Source organism: Typopeltis vanoorti, chromosome 18 (assembly GCF_054136105.1).
Source record: "Typopeltis vanoorti isolate ZY-2024b chromosome 18, IOZ_Tvanoo_1.0, whole genome shotgun sequence".
Lineage (NCBI taxonomy): Eukaryota > Metazoa > Arthropoda > Arachnida > Uropygi > Thelyphonidae > Typopeltis > Typopeltis vanoorti.
Window position 1 is genome coordinate 19,735,995 of NC_143566.1, and position 24,395 is coordinate 19,760,389.

Genomic DNA, 24,395 nt, shown 5'->3' on the forward strand with positions numbered 1-24,395 from the left:
TTTTAGATACTAGAATTAATATGTAAAAATTAATTATTTAATTAAAAATGTTAACATTTTGACATGAAATCGATGTATATGTTACAAGTGAGAAATCGGAAGATGATGTACAGTGTGAAGATGACTATGACAAGGATGTCAGACAACATAGCAAATCCACAGTCGTGATCTAGATAACGACTGTGAATTCGCTATGTTGTCTGACAATTACAAACAATCAATTTCCCAAATTACAAAAATTTGCAAATTTTTTAGAAAATCTCTCGTAAGAGATAGCATCCTTCACAATTATGTAAAATAAGAAAAAGGAAAGGAAATAAGTCCGATTCTTGACTGCCAGACGAAACAGAATAGTTTTGAGGCCATGAATAAAAGATATATAACATTAAAAGAATGTGTTGATTTAGCTCTGAATGATATTGGTGCTTCTCATATGTGGACTGAAGCTCAATATCCTAAAATCATGGAGCTTCTTAGTGTTGGGACCAGTACGTCTAGCAGCTAAGACCTTAGGGTGAAAAGATGCCAATTTAATAACAAGTGAAGGCATATTTGAAGTTCTGTTACATGAACTAAAAAATTTATTAAAGACTGAAATTAGTTCTAAATTATTAAATGCTTTAGAAGTACGAATTCAAGAAAGAAGACAAGTTGGATTGGTAACTCTTTTGCTATATTTGCAAAATCCACAAAACATTTCCACTAGCTTCAAAACTCAATATTATTAAGTTATCTGGAAAAATATTGTCTAGAATATATCAGAGATGGAGAAACTATTAATCAGGGCAATGTTCTAAAAGAAGCTATGGAAAAATCAATTCATAGGTTTCTTGAGGAACCTAAAGAAACAGACGAAAAGAAATCTAGTGTATTTCCAATAGCTTCAAAACTTGATATTATTAAGTTATCTGGAAAAATATTGTCTAGAATATATTGGAGATGGAGAAACTATTAATCAGGGCAATACTCTAAAAGAAGCTATGGAAAAATCAATTCATAGGTTTCTTGAGGAACCTAAAGAAATAATATCAAATCCAAAGACACCGAAGACCGAATTTTCAGTATTTGAGGCAACCACTAAAAGAACAAAGAATTTAGATTTATTATTTGATTCCCTGAAAACGATAAAACCAAGTTCAGTAGCCAGTGAGAGAGTATTTTCTATTTCGGGCAATTTTGTATATAGAATAAGAACAAGATTAACTAATAGTTCAGTGGACATTTTATGTTTTTTGAAATCATATTTCCTGAAGAAAAATACTAAATGAAATAAAAATTTATGATTTATATTTTGTACAGAATTTAGTTATTTGGTTTTATATGGAGTATATTTTATTTTGTTATATTTTTGTAGTTCCATAAATATTAAATAAACTGAAAAATTGTACGAAGTTTAGTTATTTTATTGACTTATTTTATTTTTTTAATTTATTTGGTTTTGTATAGAGTATATTTTATCTTGTTATATTTTTGTAGTTCCAAAAACTGAAAAATTTTAAAACAAGTATAAATAATTTTTACTGTTTTAATTATATTTTGCCTTTTTTTCCCCCTCAAAATTTGAAAACCAGTTTAACTGGGGTTTTTTTGGAAATACTGTAATTTGAAAACTGGTTTTTTCAAAATTCGCAAAAGTCGATTTTTGTATAAACCTTAGCAGATGTAACTCGATGACTAATGCTCATAGCAGAACGGGACAAATGGCATTTTGTTGTCAAAACCTGCCACTAGGCACATTAGTAGAGAGTAGCCACAGTGTTCTCTCTGTGCCAGTTGGTGTGCTATTTAAAATGTTTGGTCTTTTTTTGAATACACCTTGTATGCTTTATTTCCATGATTATCTGGTTTACAGACTCTTCAAATGCTCCATTTCCACTTACAGTGGTATCTCGCTAATCCAAACCCTCCAGTAATCCGAACTGCGGTTTGAAAGAAAAAAAATTATGTATTATTATTTTGTGTACTATTATTTTATTTAATAATTATTATTTTAACTATTACAATATAATATAACTATGGTGATACACAAAAAGAGGAAATTCAAAAAAACGTGCATAATTTGGTTAAAAATATAAATCCAGATGTTGAAATTTCACTAACAGATGTTACGGAATGGGTTACAGGTAGAACCAAAACTGAACCAAGATTTCAGCATCTGATTTGAATTCAAAATCAAATCAGATGCTGAAATTATAAATTTGACACTACAGAATGAATTAGAAGATGATGATGATGATAAAGAACTCGAAGAAAAAAAAAAGTAAAACATGAAGAGGCAAGTTGACAGTTTTAATAAGTGCAAGAATGGGCTAAGCAGAATGATACACCATTCCACAATATTTTATTGCTAATCAAAATACTTTTTTGTGTGTGTTATGTACAAGAAAGTGATATTTTTTACACAAATTAAGTTATGTACTGAACTACGCAATTTTATTAAATCAGAATCCTCAACAATACAGATATATACAAACTAAATTTTTTACTAAAATAAACTTGTGTACTGTATTATTTTTTAAGTTTACTGTACATTACAGTACAGTAGCTTTTTTTTCTATCAGTTACTTCATTTATTTACAGAATTAAATTGATGTACCATTAGAATCTTATTATTTTTGTCTTAATCGCTAGTTATTGTGGTCTCTTGTGGGGAAATTCGCTAATCCGAACTTTTCACTAATCCAAACGAGCACGGTTTTTATTAGTTTGGATTAGCAAGATACCACTGTACTTGTCAAAAGAAAGGTATTCTTCTGGAACACAGTGTTTTGAATTTCTGCACTAAATAATCACAGAAGTTACTTTTTGAAGTCCATCTGTTTGTGTTACCCTCTGAAGCTAAATGATTATGGACGCAAAGGAATTTCAGAACAAATGCAAATGATTTACTGACATCATCTAACACAGACTGCTAGATGAAGAAACAGAACTCCAATAGCATAATATTATACATGTCCATAAGGAGATGGGCTTTGCCTTAGTATCCCATAATGCAAGTGATGTGAAGTCATTAGCCTCCATATATATGAGTTTCCCTGTCCTGAAAACACTTCAGGCGCAAACTTTGTTCGCTTACACTTGGATAAAGGCTTTCAAGTTTGTACTTGTCACGGTGAAGAATGGTAGGTTCCCCCCCCCCTTCCATTTGATTCTGTGTAACATATCCAGGGCATAGTTAGCTAAACTTGACTAGCTAGCAGATGTATTTCTTATGTTCTTCAAGGTGGATAATGGCAGATCTCCCAGTGTGTCCATAACATGACAAGGAATGAGGATTCTATATCAAAAACAGGGGAGGGGGAAATCTTTAGAAGAACAGATAACGGCAACAAGTTTTAAATGAGGTTTAAATCAATGCAAATATTATATTTCTTTAAAGTGCTAGCTATTTTTAAGTATTACTGTAATGTATATGTTGAGAGAGATGTTAAGTGATGGCAGAAACATTCTGTTAATTTTTTTTGGAATAGTAGCCATTAGACAGGAAGGTATTGAAAATAAAGGGAAGTTCAACTGTGAGAAAATCCTGGTTGGAAGAAAGGCTGCAACTCTGTTCACAAGGATTTTAATAATACCATAATGTTGGGAAAGGGGAAAGTTTGTGTATGTATCCACTTGGTGTGAGTAGGTTCTCTGTAAACTGAGAAAGAAAGAGTGCTATTGTGAAGATGTGTGATTAGAATATCTAGAAAAGGCAGGCTATTGTTATTTTCTTTTTTCTATAGTGAACTGAATTCTGAGGTGCTGACTGTTGAGGTGGATGGAGTCTGTGTCCGAGTCATGTGACCAAATGGAGAACACATTATGAATATCTTAGCCAGATAGAAGGTCTGAGAATAGCAGTATCACTAGCATGTTTTACAAAATGCTCCATTTAGATATTGGTTTTCTGTTTATATATGATGTCCTGCCATACAAGTGAACCAACCAATGAGAGACATTGTAAGAGGACATTAAAACTCACCACAATATCAGTATTCTTAAAATTAAAGTGGGTGGAATTTTTTATAAGATGAAGTATGGCACTAAATTACAGTAATTTAGTGGCCATATGGTGGGGGAACAGGTTTAAAGATTTAGCTACCTGTTTTGTTTAGTTGAATTATTTTAACCAGTGTTTATTACTGTGCTATCATTCCATTAAACCTAATTATGAGCTAAAATCAGCAACTATGCCTTAACACCCCTAATAGCCACACGAATAAAATAAGCTTCATATCCATGTCATTTCAAAAGTATCCAACAGGCGGTAGATGCTGAAGGTTGGTGGAGCAGTGAGACAAAGAGTTGTAGAGTAGATGCCCTTCCTCAATGAGTCTTTGGATTCCCTGGAGGTGTGATGTAATAATAAATAATAATAATAATTAAAATATATTAACTTCATGGATACTTTGCATCCATGTAATTAGTGACATGTAAGCATGTCAAGGCCTGTTTGGAGGTTAATACCCATTTAGTCTAAGAATCTGGTATATTTCTTCTTGTGTCACTGGTTCCCGATGTTGATAAGGCGGGTTCATAAGCTGAATTGATTGCAAGAATTATTCAGAATGTTTCAGACATCTCACCATATCAATTAGCTCACAAAAATATTTCAAGCCATTCAAAAATGTCAGAAGAAATTTCTATTTTTATTCTGGTATCCCACTGAATGACAAAATAATCAGCTAAAAAGTGGTTTCTATCCAAATGTTATTTCTTAATTTTGATGGATGAATGGAAATAGGCCTACTTAGTATGTTTACTGTCAACTAAATGAATCTTCCTCTTCTTGATAAGCTTTCTCATTTGAATCTTCAAAAATTTAATCCTCAAAAATATCCACATTACTTTTCAAGTTCTTCACCAAGCTTCAAAGAATCATCTAAAACATTTCAGTATTACAGCAAAATGAAGTGAGTAATACTGTAAGCAGCTACATTTAACACGTTCACTGCTACACCCCTCAGGCAGAGTTTGTTACCGCATGCCAAGCACTTTTACTTGTTCAAGGTCAGTACGCGTAATCTCGTAGCTGGCTGATCAGACCGAATTCTGTTTCATATGCCAACTACGAGTAATCTTGTATCACCCACACCTATATATTACATGGCTGACAACTGTGTAACTCGAGTTCAGAGTCAGTTACCCTCAATTACCCACAGAAGGTTCTACTAAGGTAGAAGTGGAGAAATTTTTTCAGGCTTTACAGAAAGCAACTGATACAACGAAAAAGGAAAAGTTGGTCCTTGTTTGGGATCTAAATACCAGAGTAGGAAATGATTGTGAGACATACAAAAATATCTTGGGAAAATTTGGAGAAAAGAGCAAAGCTAATAATAATGGCAAATATCTGTTGGATTTCTGCTCAGGACATGGACTGGTTATTACTAACACCATGTTCCAAAATAAAAATGTGCACAAATTCACATGGAGAGAAGAGGCTAGGAATAAGAAAAGTCTCAGTGACTATGTTATTGTTGTTGATAGTGATGTTTTCTCCCTGGTGCAGGACACACCAGAGTGTACAGAGGATTTGAAATTGGAAGTGATCACTATTTAGTCTTGAGCAGGATAAAATTGAATTTCATATTGAAAAGAATAACATGTAAGAAAGTTTTAAAGCGAATAAAAGATGAGCAGCTCTCAGATGTGAGCTGTAGACTAAAATACACAAAAATTATTGAAGCAAAAATGAAAGAGTTTGAGAACAGGAACCAAACCTTGGAGATTTAGTAGCAAACTCTGAAGAAAACATTGACTGATTCTGCCAGAGAGGCATGTGGTGAGGTTGTCTGCAAGGATAAAAAAATCAGAACTCCCTGGTGGACACAGGAAGTTAAAGAGGCTGTGAAGGAAAGAAGAAAGCATATCAAAAGTTCCTGGCAAATAAGTCATCTTGTGCTCTTAGAGAATACAGAGACAAATGTAAGAAATCTAAACAGTGTGTAAAACTAGCTAAACAAAAGTCATGGGAGGACTTTGGCAAGAACATAGAAAATAAATATCAAGAAGGTGGCAAAATATTCTGGAGGTTGTTGAAGAAGCTTAGGAATGGAAGAAAGAGTGCTGTAAAAGGAGTTAGAGATGATAAAGGTGACATGAAAACAGAAGAAAAAGATATCCTTGAAGTATGGAGTAATTACTTTGAAAAACTGCTAAATGAAACAAGCAGTGATGACAGTACAGTGGTAAAAAACACTGACCAGGCATGTAGTCAGGATACATATCCAAACTTGAAGTAGAAAAATCCATCAAAGGCTTAAAATGTGGAAAGGCAGCAGGAGTAGAAGATATTCGACCAGAAATGCTGAAGTATGGTGGTATAAAAGTCTTACGGTGGCTGCACTACATAGTTCAGAAAGCCTGGACAGAGGGACAAATTCCCAATGATTGGAGTAAAGCTCTCATAGTACCCATATATAAAAAGGGAAATAAAACTGAATGTGAGAATTATGGAGGTATTTCCCTACTGAGTGTTCCTGGCAAGATCTATGCAAGTATACTTGAGAAAGGATTGAGAAGAATTGTGGAAGAAGAGCTGGGTGAAGAACAAGCTGCATTCAGGCCAAATAGAGGCTGTTCAGGATCAGATCTTCACTTTACGAGAAATAGTTGAGAAAGCATGGGAATATAACAAAGATCTGTATTTAAGTTTTGTTGATTTGGAAAAGGCATATGTAGCGAGCTTCTCTCTTGGCACCTTGTGCCAAGAGAGAAGCTATTCAATACGCTACAGTTATATGGTGTCAATGGGGCATTATATCAAGCAATACTTAGTCTTTATTTGAGTTGTAAATCAGCAGTTAGAAATGAAGGAAGTACAGGAAGATGGTTTAATGTTAAATCTGGTGTGAGACAAGGATGTACATTATCCCCACTGTTATTCATTATCTATATGGATCGCATTATGAAGGAAAGTGGTATTAAACATGATATCAAAACTGGAGATGTTAATGTCAGCTCTTTGCTTCATGCGGATGAGGTTATACTTCTAAATAAATCCGCTACAAGTCTGCAAGATTCTCTGAGTAAAATGAATAACTGTTGTAATAGATATGGTATGAAGGTCAGCAATAAAAAAACAAAGACAATGAAAACAGGCAGAATCATTGAAAATGTCAACTGTGTTGTGAATGGAGAACCTGTGGAACAAGGAACTGCGATTTTTAGTGAAGATGGTAAATTAAATATAGAAATAGACAACAGAATCAGCAAAGCTGGTATGGTGGGAAGTCAATTGAATAAATTCATATGGAATAAGAGAGAAATTAGTCAGAACACTAAATTAGTTGTATACAAGACAGTGTTCAAACCAGTTTTAACTTATGGATCTGAGAGCTGGTTCAGAAGTAAAACACTTGACCTAAGACTAGAGACCACAGATATGAGAGTCCTGAGAAAGATGATAGGTGTGAACAGATGGCATCAATGGCAATATCATATTAAAAATGAGGACATTAGTAAAGAACTTGACATTATTATCTTCTAGGAATATGTTAGCAGAGCTAATCTCTCAGGTGGTATGGTCACTTAAACAAAATGGGAGAGGAACGATTAGCAAAACAAGTGTTCTCTGCCAGGTTGGCAGCAAAACGACCCAGAGGAAGACCAAGATATAGATGGATTGATACGGCACAAAGTGCATTAGACGACAGAGATATAAGATCTCATAATGTCGGAGTCTTGACAAGTAACAGACTGATTTGGAAGAAAATTGTAGATAGGAAGTTAGTAATGATGTAATTTTTTTCATGTAGTACTATCATATCCTGTACACCCCTTGAGGGTAAATGGCAGGAATATGATGATGATACCTGAAATGAAATTATTTCTTGGAGTTTTACTGCATATGGGTTCTTGTAATTTACCATCTATTGAGCATTATTGGAGAACAAATCATCTTTACAATTTCCCATTTTGGCGCTCTAAAATAAGCCGAAATCGATTTCAAATTTTATTGCGTTATTTGCATTTCGCAGATAATTCCCAAGCAGCTAACGATAAATTGCACAAACTAAGACCAGCCCTAGATCATTTTAATAGTCTAATGCAAAATAACTACACACCAAACAGAAACCTTATGATGTTTGGTGTGTAGTCAATGGTGTTGTGGCACGGTACTCTGTCGTTTCTGCAATACATAAAAAACATGGCGTGAAATTCTATGAACTCTGCAAATCAAATGGATTGGTGATAAAAATAAAAATTTATACAGGTAAATCTGAATCCTCTTTAGTGAAAATGGGGCACACATATGATGTTGTATTTCACTTGATGGAAAAATATTTAGACTGGGGTTATGTATTGCATATGGATAATTTTTATAATTATGTAGCTCTGACTGAATCTCTTACTGGTAGAAAAACTGTGTGGAATGCTGCGAAATAATAGGAAAAACAATCCACCAGATGTTATACAGAAGAAACTAAAGAAGGGGGATTTTGTCTGGCAAAGAGGAGGTCCTGTTTAAGTCAATCTTTCCATTTCAAATATGCACAAATTTGAAATGGTTGAAGCGAAAAATCGGAATGGTAAAATTCAGTTAAAACCAAATATCATTAGGGACTATAATTTGGGTATGTCAGGCATCGATCTTTCTGATCAAATGCTTTCTTACTATTCTGCCTTAAGAAAGACAATTAGATGGCCAAAGAAATTGGCAATACACATTTTTGATATATACATTCAAAATGCGCATAAATTTTATAATATAGTTACTGGAAACGCAATGACTGCATTAAAATTTAGAGATAAATTTATCTGTTTCTGTTCGAATGGATGAGCTTACAACATCACAGAACATCAGCAGGATTCAGGATCTACATTATTTGGAAATTTTACCACCAACAGAAAAAAAGAATCGCCCGACAAAGCCATGCCAAGTATGTACACAAAACAAACAACGATGGGAAACACGTTATTATTGTCCTGTGTGCCAGAAAAAATCACCATTGTGTGTGGAAAATTGTTTTAAAGTGTACTATTCATAATTTGATTAAATCGTTTTTTATTTTATTGACTTTATTGGATTTAATTTGATTTACAAATTACGAGTTAACTCGTGCTTGCATAGGAGGTTGGTAACTGACATACGAGTATATTAGTAGTTGGCTTGTGAGGCTCATATATAATATACTATATTTTTGCTGAAATTATTTAACTTCTACCAAGCCCCCCCCCCACTACGGGTTAACTCGTGCTTCGTAAAGGAGGCCGGTAATTGACATATGAGTATACCTATAGTTGGCAGCAAACGTGTTAAATAAGTGATGACAACAATAAACATGAGAAATACCTACATCCCTTTCACAGATCATCTGAACACATTTTGATTGATATTATAGTCAAATGAAGTATTTTACTAGGAGGAGCCATTTTAAATTATTGATATAAATGGTAGCAATTTTATTACTTCAATTCCAACATTCCCATAACATAGGAGTACAACTGACAAAAGAAAATACAATTTTCTTTTACAAAAATAGCTCAAAAATATGAAGCCTTGTCATTAAATCCCCTCACTCCTACCACCACCATTACAGCGATATGTCATCCAGAACCACTTGGATGATGGCCAATTTGTGCCAGTGGCAACCATGAAAGTGCTAAAACAACATCTATATATTATTACAGTTATTGGCGCCCCCAGGGAAGGGGTCAAGGGGCCCTCCCCCCCCCCACAAAAAAGGAAAAAAACACTAGAAAAATTTCCAAAAATATTTTCCTAATTAAAATTATTTTTTTTTAAATTTATGTTGTGTCTTCTATTTCTATACTACTTATGAATTAGCAATCACATAAGATGGGAATACCCTATAGCATTCGAGAATCCTGGCCGCTGTGAATGCAAAGCGAATGACGTGGTGCTCGGGCGCTACTTCGTTTGCCTGAACCGGGTCAGAGGAGATCACGGGTATCATGTATTGGCGATCAGTGCAGATGCTCAGTCACAACTCATATGCAATGCATAGCGTGTATTCTCAAATCGTCTACTCAACTCGCCCCCCCACCCCCAGATTATTGAGTGCTCGGCCCCCTCCAAGATTAAATCCTGAGTGCGCCACTGATTACACTGGTTCCCAACCTTTTCCCACTTGCGTATCCCTTTTAAACCCATTTCTATAAATTATACTCCTGAAACGTTTTTGCAACATTCTTGAAATGCTTTTAAAATAGCTGTTTTAAAAATAAATTTTTAAATATTGACATTTTGTTCAGTCCCTATTTTAATATAAAATAGTTTACTTTACTTGTTTTTCCGCCATTACTGATTATCTTTCATGAACCCCTGAATGGCCCAGCACGTACCCCGGGGGGTACGTGTACCATCAGTTGGGAACCGATGTATTATTATAATAGCAACACATGGCAACAATTCAGATAGTTTGTTAGAGAGGGGTAAAATGATCCCCAATACTCACTGATTATGAATTCACTTACCAAATCTTTTTTTTTTTAATTATTTTTTTTTTTTCAGGGGCAGTCCCAATTAATCATAAGCGGACACTCGTTATCAATTAAACTTTGGTATTTGAAGATATGGTGCAGTCAAGAAGCATATAAACTTTAACATGTCTTAACTTAGATGTAAAAGTATTCTTCTTGGTTGTTTTTTTTTTTAATTCCAAGTTTAAAGAATTGATTTCTTTTCTTAATACAAATAATTAAGAACTGACAAATTATTTACAGATGTGACTGAAATGTGGTGATGAAAGTAAGTAACAGCAGCATCTATGAATGCAAATAAATAACTTCCTTATAAAATGTTTCCATGGAAAATAAACAATAATTCTAATTAATGCTAGTGATTCTTATAGTAATATATACACATCAATCCGTACAATAACATGGAGGCTTCATTGTATATCATATAAATATCCTTCTTTAAAATGCTAACTGTTTTTGCTATGATGGAAACTGATGATACATACAGTTAAGTGAAGTTCATACTTATCAGAATCTGTCAAAACTAGGAAAGACATGAGAAGTATATACATGTCCATAAATGCATGTGCTATTTCTGGCTGTGTTTTGCAGAAGGGAAAAAAAAAAAAAAAAAAAAAAATCTAAGGTGAAAAATCCAGCTTGATGACCCCCCCCCCCCCCCCAAAAAAAAAAAAAAACTACCCACACACATACATACACCACCACGACAGAGAACGGTTCTCCTGTCAAGATGAGACCAGAACCTAGACTTCTTTCTGAGGCCACTGAACCTCAGATAAAATCTTTTGAAGAAACATTTCATGTTTTGAATTATCTAAATCATGTTCAGAGATTATATTCAAGAATCTTGAAAGGTTTTTAAATGTAAAGTTTTTAATACAGGAAAATCTTGCTTAACACGATTAATTAATATGTGCTAAGCAAAATACAATAAATAATAGAAATAATTACAATTCATCCATAAGTTAGCGTAAATTTGAAAAAGAAAATTATAAGCTATATTAGAGGATAAAATCATCAAAGTTAATAAAAGTCAATTTCTTAAATTTTTATTTAATGTCTGAGCATTTCATTGAGTTACTGTTAAATAAAAAAAAAATTAAGTAAAGATGTTTGAATAGTGCTCAACATTTTCATCTTGTCGTGCAATTTCCAATAGCTGGCAATCGTTTTATCAAGATTTTGGAGGACTTCAAAGCTTCGTTCTACATCAGGATCAGCATCAAACAAAATTTCCTTAGCATGCTCAATGTGATTGAAAACTAGCTCAAGGTCTTTTGCAGTTAGCTTCTTAGTCATAACATTCTCTTCTTGTTCTTATCTTTTTTCTTCTTATGCACGCTGTTTTTCTAGTTAAAGGATATCATTCTCACTTAACTGTTCTGAATGGGAATCAAGCAAGTTTTTCACATCTTCATTATCCAGTTGTTCAATTAAATCCAAGTTCTTTTCCAATTGTGCTGAGTTATTAAAACCAATGATTATTATTTAGCTGAATATATCAGCTGATTTAATAACTCAGCTAATATATTTCACAATGAAATTTCGCATAATGCGTTCAATTCGCGTTAACTGATTAATCACTCGCTTAAAGCGAGAAATAGTATCATTTCACTCAATCGCACGTATCGAATTCATGTTAAGCGAGGTTTTCCTGTATATTCTTCTTCTCCCATAGTCTATGTAGACTGTTGGCACACTATAAAGGTGAGAGTCCTAACATACTCTCTCTCTCTCTCCAGATGTTTCTGTCTTGGGATCTCTGAAACAAAGTGGAGAATCAAGAATTAGTCCACTTTCTGATATTATCTATCTGGGTGATTCTAGGTTATCCTCTGTTTCTTTTACCAGAAGTCAAGCCCTCTAGTGCTAATTTAGTTAAGTTATATGATCTAGCTATGTGGCCCAGCCACCGGAGCTGTTTCCGCCGTATTTTAGTGATGATATTTTCTTTAGCACTTCATCTCAAAGGCCAATAATTTATTTAATATGTTATGAAATAAAATAATGTAGCAAACGCATGAGCACAAACTTGCTGTCAAGCCTTTGTTATGTTACAGTTTTAATGGATATGCAATTTAAATTAAAGCCCAACAGGGAGTACAGGTAACTCTCATTATACGCGCTTTTGTTATACACATCATCATAACACTAATTACGGATATAGACCATATCGGTCTGTTCCGGTCTCATTATCCATCCAGTATCCTTTTTTGAGGTCTACCCTGCCTTCTCTTTCCAATTGGCTTATATTTTAGTACTTGTTTAGGATATCGGGTGTTGGCCATTCTGTTTACATGTTCAATCCATTTTTGTTTATAATTGTTTAGTTTTTCTTCTACTGATTTTGTTTTTAGTTCTTTTAAAATGTTTTCGTTCCTTTTTTGATCTAATAACGTGTATTTTGCAGTTCTCATAAATCTCATTTCACTTGTTTTTATTCTTTGTTTATTGCCCAAATTTCATTGCTATATAATAATGTGGGCACTGCTAAAGTATTGTATATTTTCAAGCATGTTTCTTTTTGTACTATATTTGGGTTGAGTGTTCTATTTATCAGGCCCGTAATCTGTAAAAATTTTGAAGTTTTTAATTTTATGTCTTTTTCTCCTTCATAAGATATTTCACATCCAAGATAACAAAGTATTTATCTGTTCTGTTATTTTATTATTAATAACTATTTTGCTTTCGTTATCCACAGCTTTATTTGGTGCATAAGGACTATCACTTTTCCTATCCCAGGTGTGAAAGCTTCCATGCATGCACCTTACTGGTCTATGTGGTGTATTATATTTATAAGTAAATAACTTCTGCATCCTTTGAGCATAATGTCTGGCAAGAAAAAAAACAAAGGAAACTAAAAGTGAAAAGAAGAATAAAGACCAAGTGAAGAAAAGGCCTAGGAAATCTCATTCTTTAGAGGTGAAATTGGAAGTTCTGAATTGGTTTGATAGAGGTGAACATTGACATTCATTGGGCCACAGAACTGAGTAATTCTACAGTGAGAATTATTCATGATAATCCTGATGCAGTTCATAAGAGCACTCAATCATCCATGAATCTCAGAATGACCAGAGTAACAAAATCTCAATCTCATGCAATTGAGAAAATGGAAAGAACTGGCTATAAAGATCTAGTATCAGAACCAGAAAAACATGCCTTTGTCTGGGACAGTCATACAAGAGAAGGTGAAAAATTTGTATGAATCTGACAAAAGATAAAAAGAAACCAAACATCTTTTGTTGCAAGTTGTAATTGATTTGACCCTATGAGTCGCTACGGATTCCACAATCTCAACATAGCTGGTGACGCTGCAGCTGTAGATCATATTGCCACTGAATTCATGATCTCTTCAAAGCCAGATAACAGAAGGTTACACACTGAGAAGTTACAATCGGAAACTGAAAACTTTAAGTCAGGTTTTTTATTGAAATATTCTTGAAAAGCACCCTATGAAACCTCAATTTCAACATGCCTGCTAAAGAAGATGTGATTATGATATAGTAATCGTGAAAATAAAGAACCATTTTAATAGTTATTTCTTTTATATGTACTGAATATTTTATTTATTACTCTTATGCCTTAATATATATGAAAAAATAGGTACTTTTTTGATTAAATTAATAATGAAAGATCGGAATTTTGCTCATTTGGGAATGCAATCACATATAATAAGAGTTACCTCTATTACTCATGTGTATTCTTTTAGTCAGCAAAGGTTGGTCGATTGGTAGAGCCTCTGCTACTAATGGCTCAGCAAAAAGTTAAGTTTGAGAGCAGTTAGTAGTTGGAAGGTGATCAATCATTCAATGCTGTTGGCACACTCTCCCTCGATGAGTCTTTAGCCTCCCTGGAGATGTCACATAATAATAATAATAATAATTCTTTTTTCCTTAAAAACTGAACTACAGTGGTGAAAAAGGCTATACCCATTAACTCAAAACAAACTGCATACAGCTTTGAAAAATAAAAGGAAAAAAAATTAAATACTCACATTGCTGACTGACTTCGATGGCATTCCACATCTTCTACTTTTGGTTCAGGACTAGGTGGTCCAGGAGTCAACAGCTGTGGTTCTGGTTCTTCATCTTCATCTGGGGGAGCTTCATGAGTCACTGCTTCAGGTCTTTGGCTTTCATATTTTTGTGGAGTTTGGTGTAAATATGGTGGTGTACTTATGGCTACTGTTGATATTGCTGTAGAAGTAGATAATGATGACGGAGTAGATGTAATAGAATGTGATGACAGTAATGGTGTGGATAACGGAGGAGGGGGAGGGGGATGAGTTAGAGATGGAGCTGGTAACACAGAAGTTGCTGATGCACTGTATATTGGAGGTTGAGATTGCGTGGAAATAGAAGGGGGTACTGATGTTCGAGTGGGAGAGGGTACTGGCTGACTAGACGCTGGAGTTGGTGAAGGTGACAATTTTGTTTTTGGAATATGAGGTGATGATGGAGGAGGATATGCTAAATTTGGAGGCAGAGTACCTGGAGGGTATATATGAGAAGGATAATAAGGACTATAAGAAAATGGAGATGTTGGCTGATGAGATGGATGTGATGATAAAGGTGACATTAAAGGCTTTTCTGTAGTCAGCGATCGAACTTCTGAGGTTGTTGGAAGAGGAGCTGTGGTAGAAAATGTAACCGTGGTCACAGATGATGTGTTAGTAGATGTTAATGTAACAGAAAGAGATGATGGAGAAGAAACAGTTACAGGATCAGAAAGCACTTGCAAATGCTTCAGTGAAGATTGTACTGGAGATGAAGAAGGAAGAGGAAACTGAGGATCAGGAGGTTCCACTTTCACATCCTGAGGTAGTGGCCCAGGAAACTCAATCATGTGTTGTGGTTCAGCAGGTGGTGGTGGCGGCGGCGGCGGCGGTGGTGGTGGTGACCTCATATTGGCAGGAGAAAAGCTGAGTTGTAAATTTTGGTTGCTATTATTGCTGTCTCTAGTTGGTGGAGTCTCTCTAGCAGAGGGCCTGATGTGACCATAACTGTTCATATTTATGGACAGAGCACATGACTGTGAAGACGGACACGAAGATGAATATGTTACTGGAGTAATAATTTCTTCTTTTATTCGAATGGCTGGTGGGAGTTGAGATGAAACATTAAATGAATTTTCTAAGATACTATCAGCTGAGTTAGTTGTCAAAGGCAGTGGAGATGATTTGTCACTTAAAGGTGCATCATGTTCCACTTTTATCAAAGGAGAAGAGCAAGCTACAGGGGATGGACATACTTGATTTTTGACTGTTTCTGGTGGCAAAGGTTGAACAAATTTACTTTCTGCAACTTCTTCACATGGTGGTACTATATTTTCTTCTGTTTCAAGTCTAACAGAAAGAGAAGTGAGAAAATATATTAGAAAACAAACAACTCATACAAAATATAAGAGTTTAATAGGTATGAATGATTTGTAATTACATTAGTATATTCATACTTCTCAATTGCAGAATCTGAACCCCCCCCTCGTTTCCTGTCAGGCTGTTCTAATACTGGGAAATGAATTATTTTCCAGCAGTTTTAAATATGCTAAATTAAGAGTAGCATCATCAAGTCACAATGATGATGTTACTTTTTCAATCTATAGGATACAGTATGTCCAGTTACTCAATTCATATACTTGAAGATGCACTATCTGTTTTAGGATGGTACGCCTTTAATTTATATGAATTCGGAACATTTGGGTTAATGCTGCAGTTAATCAGATTAACCAAAATGTTAATTGTGACCATGTTGGAGACCCAAAAATAACACATTACTTTGGAAGAAACTGTCATAGAAGGGAAGTGCCAGAGCAAACTTAATCACATGTAATATTATCATTGTATCCTGTACTTCATGAAGGTACCTGAATCAGATAACTAATGTTCCCATTTATTCTATATAACTCTTGCTTTTGATGATTTTTTCCATTTTTTATTTTTTTTCCCTACACCTGATACATCCCTTCCATGTTGACAAAACTTAAATACAGATCCTTGAATATGCTGCAATTTCTCACTATTTTTTATAAAGTACAAAATCTAGTTCTGATAATTCCAATTTGGCTGAACTCAGATTTGTGAATATTCCGAGTTCTTCCCTAAGTCTCCCTTCCACAGTTTTCTCAGTAGCTTCTCAAGTATGTCTACATAAATCTTACCTGAAACACTCAATATGGAAATTCCTTAGTAATTCTCATGCAGTTTATTTCCCTTTTTAAGATGGGGTACAATCATAGCTCCACTCTAATCATCTAGAACAGGGGTCGGCAATCTTTTCAAACTTGCAGGCCACGTTCACCTTTTATTTTTAATAATCAAGCCACAAGCATTTAATTAAGTATTTTTTTTTACTCACCATTTTCTCTTAAGTAATCAATTTTTATTATATCAATCTTAAAAAACACAAACATTTTTAAAGACAAGATATGAACAAAGCATGAAAAATTATCACATAAAAACAAAGTAATATAGTTTATGCATCACAATATGGATGTTTTTCTAGAATTCATGGCAGAAAATGCTTGTGCTTCCAAATGCGACTATCATCTTCTTTGCAAAATTGATTAATCCTTCAAATTTTTTTGGTAAGCATCGATAAAATTTTTGAATATTTTCTAACAAAAATGCATTCTTTAATGTTGCATTGTGTTGTAATTCCAAAACTTTCATCTGTAGTTGGTTTGGTACGTCATCAACGTCAACATTAAAAGGGTTCAAAAATAATCGCATTTCAATGCCATTTTTATGAAAATCCACAAATCTTGTTGAAAATTCGGTTTGTAAATCTTCAATAATACCAACAAAAGTTTCCTTTTGTGTTTGCCATCCAACTGTAGATGTAGATTGGCAAAATATATAATGATGTAAATTTTCTTCCATCATATGTTTCTTCAACAGACATAGTTTGCGTTGAAAACAGTTCTGTTATTAATTTACCTTGGCGCTGCAGGTTCAAATTAAGTTCATTAAAGTACGTTGTAATATCTACCATAAATGCAAGAGACATAATCCATTTTTTATCCGATAGTTGTAGGACAGTATCTTCTTCATGTTCCATCATAAAAATATCTATTTCTTCACATAAATTAAAAAATCTTTTTAGCACAGCACCTCTGCTTACCCATCTAACAGCTGAGTAGTAGATAACATCCTTATACTCTGATTCTATTTCAATCAAGAATTCTTGAAACTAGCAGTGTTTCAGGCCATTGCATCATGATGTAATAATTAAAAGTTGATATCACGATGTCTATAACGTCTTTCATTGATGATAAAATTTTGCAACAAAGTGCTTCCTGATGAATGATGCAAAGAAACATGACTGGATTATCAAACCTAAATTCTGTAATTCCACACAAATTCGACCTACTACACTATACCAGTGTTAGTCACACATATTTCTTCCACCATTGGTTGTTACACTTTTTTATTTTTTCCAGTTCAATTCTGAAGAACTTTTATGACAAATCATTGCCGGTTGCAGTACCTTTTAAACTACACAAACTGGTCAATTCTTCATCAGTACTTTCATCCATTGTCAGCATGTAACAATCAAATGATTCTGCTTTAAATTTAAGCTGCTCAAATAAATTGGTACCGGTTTCTTCAATTATTTCATCTTGAAATAATGTTTTTTTTTTTCTGGGCATATATTTCTTCAATAACAGCTAATAAACATCGTTTAATAAATTTTGAATTTATTGGCCTTATACATTCATGTTTTTTATGAATGTATAACCTTCCTTCTTTTGCAACCAGTTCCGTTATGACATAACTAGCACGAACATCAGGCTTTCATAACAGCAACACTTTTATGACAAATAAGACAAAGGGCCATTTTCAATAAAGAAGTACTTGCTGTTCCATTCATCATTAAACCTTCTTCATCTGCAATTTTACAATTTCTTGAACCCATTTTTGAAATTATTTTTAACAAATATATATCCTCTGAAAATATGCTTTCAGAGGATATATAAAAAATATATTTATTTTTAGTTGATATTAGTGAGTTATTAAATTATATTAAAAGACTGACCAGGAAACACGACTTCAATAGTGCGCCAAAATATCAGTTGTCTTGGATGAAGTCGTCTTTGTCTCCACTCATGATGACTCACAAGGTTGACTTGCGCCAAGTTGCACGGCAATATCATGAAGTATAGGTATAAAATTATTTTTAATTCATTATGCATGTTATAAAATGTATTATTTAAAAAATTCAACATGCGAGCCACATGCCATGTAAGTATGGTCAACCTTTTATGGGCTGCCAAAAATATGTGTTTGGGCTACATGCAGCCTGCCAGTTCTGACCCCTGATCTAGAACTCAACCTTCACACTAGGTCTTCTGAACTATTATCTACTGCAGCTTCCTTTCACATTTCAGTTTCTGAATGTTCTACGCAAATACTGATGTGTAGTACCTAGCTGCATTTATCTGGAATATTTTTTACCACCTTCACACTAGGTCTTCTGAATGCTGACTATCATATATTATCTGAACTTCTGAACTATTATCTACTGCAGCTTCCTTTCACATTTCAGTTTCTGAATGTTCTACAACAAATACTGATGTGTAGTCTCTAGCTGCATTTATCTGGAATATTTTTTTACCACCATTTTGTTATGTCTTATCTCATTTAACTATCTTTCAAAAGAATAACTATAGACATCTGGAATATCTTATGATCCATAGTCTCTAAAGGCATATGTGGAACTGACTTAATTGCGAGTAACTTTTGATATGATTTCTTCTTTCCCTCTGTGTAAAAATGTTAAGTTAATTTGTATATAAATATAAGAGAATTAATGTTACTAATTAATTAATTATTGAAATACTCCTGGCTTCCTGGTGGCATGACTTAATTCAACTGAAAGGTAGAATTCTGGAAGTATATAAAACCATAAAAACAAAAAAATAAGCAAAATGGTAGGAAGAAATAACTGGTAAATTTCATGCTAATAACGTCATCATCATGAATTACTGATATGTACCCTAAAGGGATGTAAAGATACTATGAGAGTAGTACTGCATGTTTACTATTACTAGTCAATATTGTACTACATTGTCTTCCAAATTAACTCGATCTTGCAATGCACTACCATGTCAATCCATGGATTTTCATGCCATCCTAACCTATTCACAGTTTAAGTGATCATTAGCTCTGCTCATTCCTGAATACTAACAATGCTAAATTTTTTTCTAATAACTTCATTTTTAATATAATTCTGTCCTTGATGGATTTTTCACCCCCCCCCCACTAATTTTTTCAGAACTGTTATATCTGTAATCTATGATAAACTGTTTGATTTTTAACCCAATTTTCAAGTCCATAAATTAAAACTGGCTTCAGCTCATTTTTCTCTTATTACATATATTTATCCAAATAGCTCCCATCATACTAACAATGCTTATTCTGTCACCTATTTTATTTAATTTGACAACTTTACTAAAAAGTATGCCTACAACAGATGAAATGTTATACTTGATACTGGTTGTTCTCCATTGAGAATGTAGCTATTTCCATCAAGTGCATTCTCAACAGAACATTCTTCCCTATTTTCATAGCTTTAGTCTTTTCATTGCTGATTCTCATACCAGAAGCAGTTATTTAAGTTAGTTTAAGACTCATGAATGCTTGAACTGGATTTATTTAGAAAAGTGTTTCTCAATTTGGTAATCATTCCCTAAAGGACTTTTTTGTGAATCATTTTTTTCTAATTTCTCCCTAACAAAATTAAAAGAAAAACATATCTTATGCTTACTATTTTTATTCAGTGGAATCTTTCAGCTCAACACTCAATGGTTGGTTCGATTCTAATGTCTCCTCTTGAACATATGTCAAATCTGTTTCTTTATTTCTTTCTTTGTTAAGATTTATTTCCTGTAGTAAAATCACTTTCAACCATATAAAATATTGGAAAATGTAGAGGTACCTTAAAAATTAAGTGTATATTTTCTCGTTTGTTATATATGGGTGGACCTACTGGATGGAGTGATTCCTAATTTTTCTTTCCCATCCACCAAAAACTTATTTTCACCCCCCCCCCAAGAGTTATTACGACACAAATTTCAAAGCATACTACCATCTGCATAAAGTAAAGAGCTGAGTTGAATCTCTCCAACTGTGATATCAAGTTTAATGCTGCTTCCCTTTCTTTACAATGTGATCCACAGATAAAATGAATAACAATGGAGAAAGTGTGCAACTTTCTCTCAAACCTGATTTTATATCAGACCATTTTCTCATACAATCTTCAGAACTGATGGCTTAGAATTCAATCTAGGGTATATATATTGATCAAGACATAAAAAAATATAAATCAATCATGCAATTGAAATATTTTTCAGCTCATGTCTGGAAACGCATAGATGTTTGCTGTCTTCGTCTGTGACTATGTTGTGGGCTCTGTTTCGTAGCATATGGATGATGCTGCATTTTTGTGTACGATGATGATTTGAAGAATAATGGAGATATCGTCCAGTATCAGTGGGTTTCTTATATATAGTAAGTTTAATATCTTCATTCTCTAGTCTTTTGACAAGTATATCCAAAAGTCCCTTGCAGCTGCAAACTGTCTTACTTTGGCCAAATAGGCAGGACAGCGAATATCAGAATTTCGGAACACAAGGACTACATCCGGTTTCACAAGTACAGCCACTCTGGTCTTGCAGACCATGCTCTAGATACACGCCACAGAATACGGTGGAAGAAAGCTATAGTAACACACCGTAGCAAATACAAATTCGAAAGACTATTCATGGAATCAGCCTCAGCCCTAAGAAACTCTCCAAACCTCAACAAATTTGGGTGTATGAGACTGCCCCAAATTTGGGAGGCTTACATCAGCAGACCTTCAGCCCAACGGCCAAGAACACCTACTTAGTCCACTATTTATGACTTCAAAAAAAGTAAATAAGTACTGTTCTTGTTTCATACATCTTAATTTATCATATTAGAAAATGTCTTAATTTAGAAATAACATAAAACAAAAATCATAATACAAAACATATAAATACCTTTCTCCTTCTGTAGGTTCTCCAGGCAAAGCAGGTGGTGGGCTAGTGCTGGGAACACTTGGTGAAGAAGGAGAACTTAGCATATCCTGCTCTTCATTATCACCCTCATGGCCATTCTCCTCATTTGATACACAACTACTTTCTGTGGTAGTTGATTCAGAAGGACTTGATGGCCTTTCATTAACTGGTTTTTTCTTTTTTGGACTGGTTTGTTCTTCGTCAGTTTCACAAGGTGTTTTGTCATCTCTAATTCGTTTCTTGCCTTTTAAAGGACTGTCACATATCAGTTTCTAAATAATAAGAAATAATATAAAACTGAAAAATATCACCAATATCACATTAACAGTATAATAAAAAAAATCAAATTCCTGACACATGCCATCAAGGGGCATACAGGATATTATGATAATACTACATGAAAAAGTTACATCATTAATAACTTTCTATCAACAATTTTTTTTCCAAATTAATCTCTTATCTATCAAGACTACAATATTATCAAATCTTAAAATTATGTCTTCTATGACACTTCTTACTGTATCAATCCACCTAGATCTTGGACTTGCTCTGGGACTTTTTCCTGTCATCCTGACAAAGAACACTTATTTGATTAACTTTCCCTCTCCCATTCTATTTAAGTGATCATACTACCTAAGATTAGCTGTACTTCAACACATTCTTGAATGTTAACAATTTCAAGATCATGAAATTGTTATATCCTCATCTTTAATAATATGATACCACTGATGCCATCTGTTCACTCCACTAATCTTTCTCAGAACTCTCATATCCATGGTCTCCAGTCTTTGATCAAGTGTTTTATTTCTAATCCTGCTATCAGATCCACAAGTTAAAACTGGCTTGAACACTCTTGTATACAGCTAGTTTAGTGCTCTGACTAATTTCTCTCTTATTCCATATAAATTTATTCAGTTGACCTCCTACCGTATCATCTTTGCTAATTCTCTTGTCTATTTCCATATTTAAATTGCCATCTTCCTTAAAAATAGCCTTCAGAATGCAGATGATGTTTTCAATGTTTCTACCTATTTTCATTGTATTTGCATTTTTGTTGCTAATTATCATACCAAATTTATTACAGCAGTTATTGAGTTTAGTCAGGGAATCCTGCTGATCAATATTTCTACCTATTTTCAATGTATTTGCATTTTTGTTACTAATTATCATACCACCATATTTATTACAGCAGTTATTCAGTTTAGTCAGGGAATCCTGCTGACAGTGTATCCTGTGAAACATGGTGTACCCTACGATCTTATGAAAACACCATGCTAAGTGTAAACATCAAATATAATTATTATTATTATAAAAAGCCTCCATGGAATCAAAAGCCTCATCATGGGAGGTCCCACTGCCACACACACACAGCTTATCATACTGCGGTTTAAATATGTTCACTGTCTCTGTGCTCACCACACTCTTGGGCAATGCATTCAAATCACTCACCACTCTCCATGCAAAAACCCTACCCCTCACTCTTTTGCTCATGCTCTCCTAATAGTTAGGGATTACCTCTTGTTCTCTTCACCCATTCTATGTAAAACATCCCCAACCTTAATCTGGTAATAACCTCTTAACAACTTATATGTCTTGATCATATCCCCTCTCCTCCATCAATCCACCAATTTCTGCAAATTGCATTTTGTCAATCTGTCTTCATACTCAACTGTCCAGAGACCAGAAACCACCTTAGTCAATCATCTCTGAATCTTTTCCAATATATCTTCATCTTTTTTTGAAAACCAGGTGACCAAATGTGCACAAAATAATCCATGAGTGGCCTGATCAAAGCCTTATACAAGGGAACCATAACATTCTACAAGTCAGTGCCCTCCGCAGTATTCCCATTATCCGCTGTGTGGTCCTCACAATTTTAGCAACATGTCACCAAAATTTTAGGTCCTTGTCTACAATCGTTACCAGATCTCTCATCTCCTCTACCTCCTCCAAGATATTTCCACCGATTGTGTACCAAGATATTTCCACTGATTTAATCCTTTATCCTTGGATAAAGGATTAAACTAAATTTATTATAGTCTAACCAAGTGCAAAATAAACTTCCAACATCTTTCTCTAAATCCAGAGTAATTTAATAATAAGGTGGTACACCGGTTGGCAACTCGTATAGGTAAATATGACCTCTCCTATTGCTTCTTCCTTAGTATCTCCACGTTTGGGTCTGCCTCCCACTGACGAGACCTCAATAAAGGTCAAAACCGGTCTGGGTAGTGGCCCTTCCCTTAATGCATAGCATTATACATGTCTGTAAGGAGATGTGCTTTCCATTATGGGAGATACTGACACAAGGAGTGATGAGAGCTTGGTCACCTTTGCTGCGAGTTACCAAGGGATGTACCACCTTACCTCAGTCCTGAAGATATTTTCAGGTGCAAACTTTGTTTGCTTACACTTGGATAAAGGATTAAACTAAATTTATTATAGTCTAACCAAGTGCAAAATAAACTTCAAACTCTTTCCACTCCTTTGCAACTAGACCCAGTGCAAGACTCATGTTGAAAAGATGTGTAAAAGCTGTCCTACTTTGGCCCAACAGGTGGGACAGCAAATGTCAGGATTTTGGAACACAAAGACTACATCCAGTTTCACCAGTACAGCCATCTGGGCTTGCAGACCATGCTCTGGATACCCACCACAGAATACGTTGGAAGAAAGCCACGTTAATACACTGCAGCAAATTTAAATATGAAAGATTGTTCATGGAATCAGCCTCGGCTCAAAAAACTTTCCAAACCTCAACAAATTTGGGTGCATCAGACCGTCCCGAATTTGGGAAGTTTGCATCTTGAGAACTTCAGTCCAACAGCCAAGACAACCCAATATAGTCTGCTAGGGAGCACCTTTAGGACTCTAGGAATAACAGTAGTTTTCTCTCTTCTGCTTCATCTGCTTTTTGTAGTGCCTGCATG

At 34.3% G+C, this 24,395-nt stretch overlaps 1 protein-coding gene across 5 annotated transcripts in view; it reads right to left on the minus strand.

Moving 5' to 3' along the window:
- Window positions 1–24,395, minus strand: part of Gug (arginine-glutamic acid dipeptide repeats grunge) — a 565,908-nt gene that overhangs the window by 77,879 nt on the left and 463,634 nt on the right. For all 5 annotated transcript variants that reach the window (XM_090408198.1, XM_090408202.1, XM_090408199.1 and 2 more), the window contains 2 exons: window positions 21,448–21,737; window positions 14,423–15,772 (listed from right to left, as the gene is read on the minus strand). In XM_090408198.1, the coding sequence (XP_090264324.1) occupies window positions 14,423–15,772; window positions 21,448–21,737 (1,640 nt within the window). The remainder of the gene's footprint in view (window positions 1–14,422; window positions 15,773–21,447; window positions 21,738–24,395) is intronic.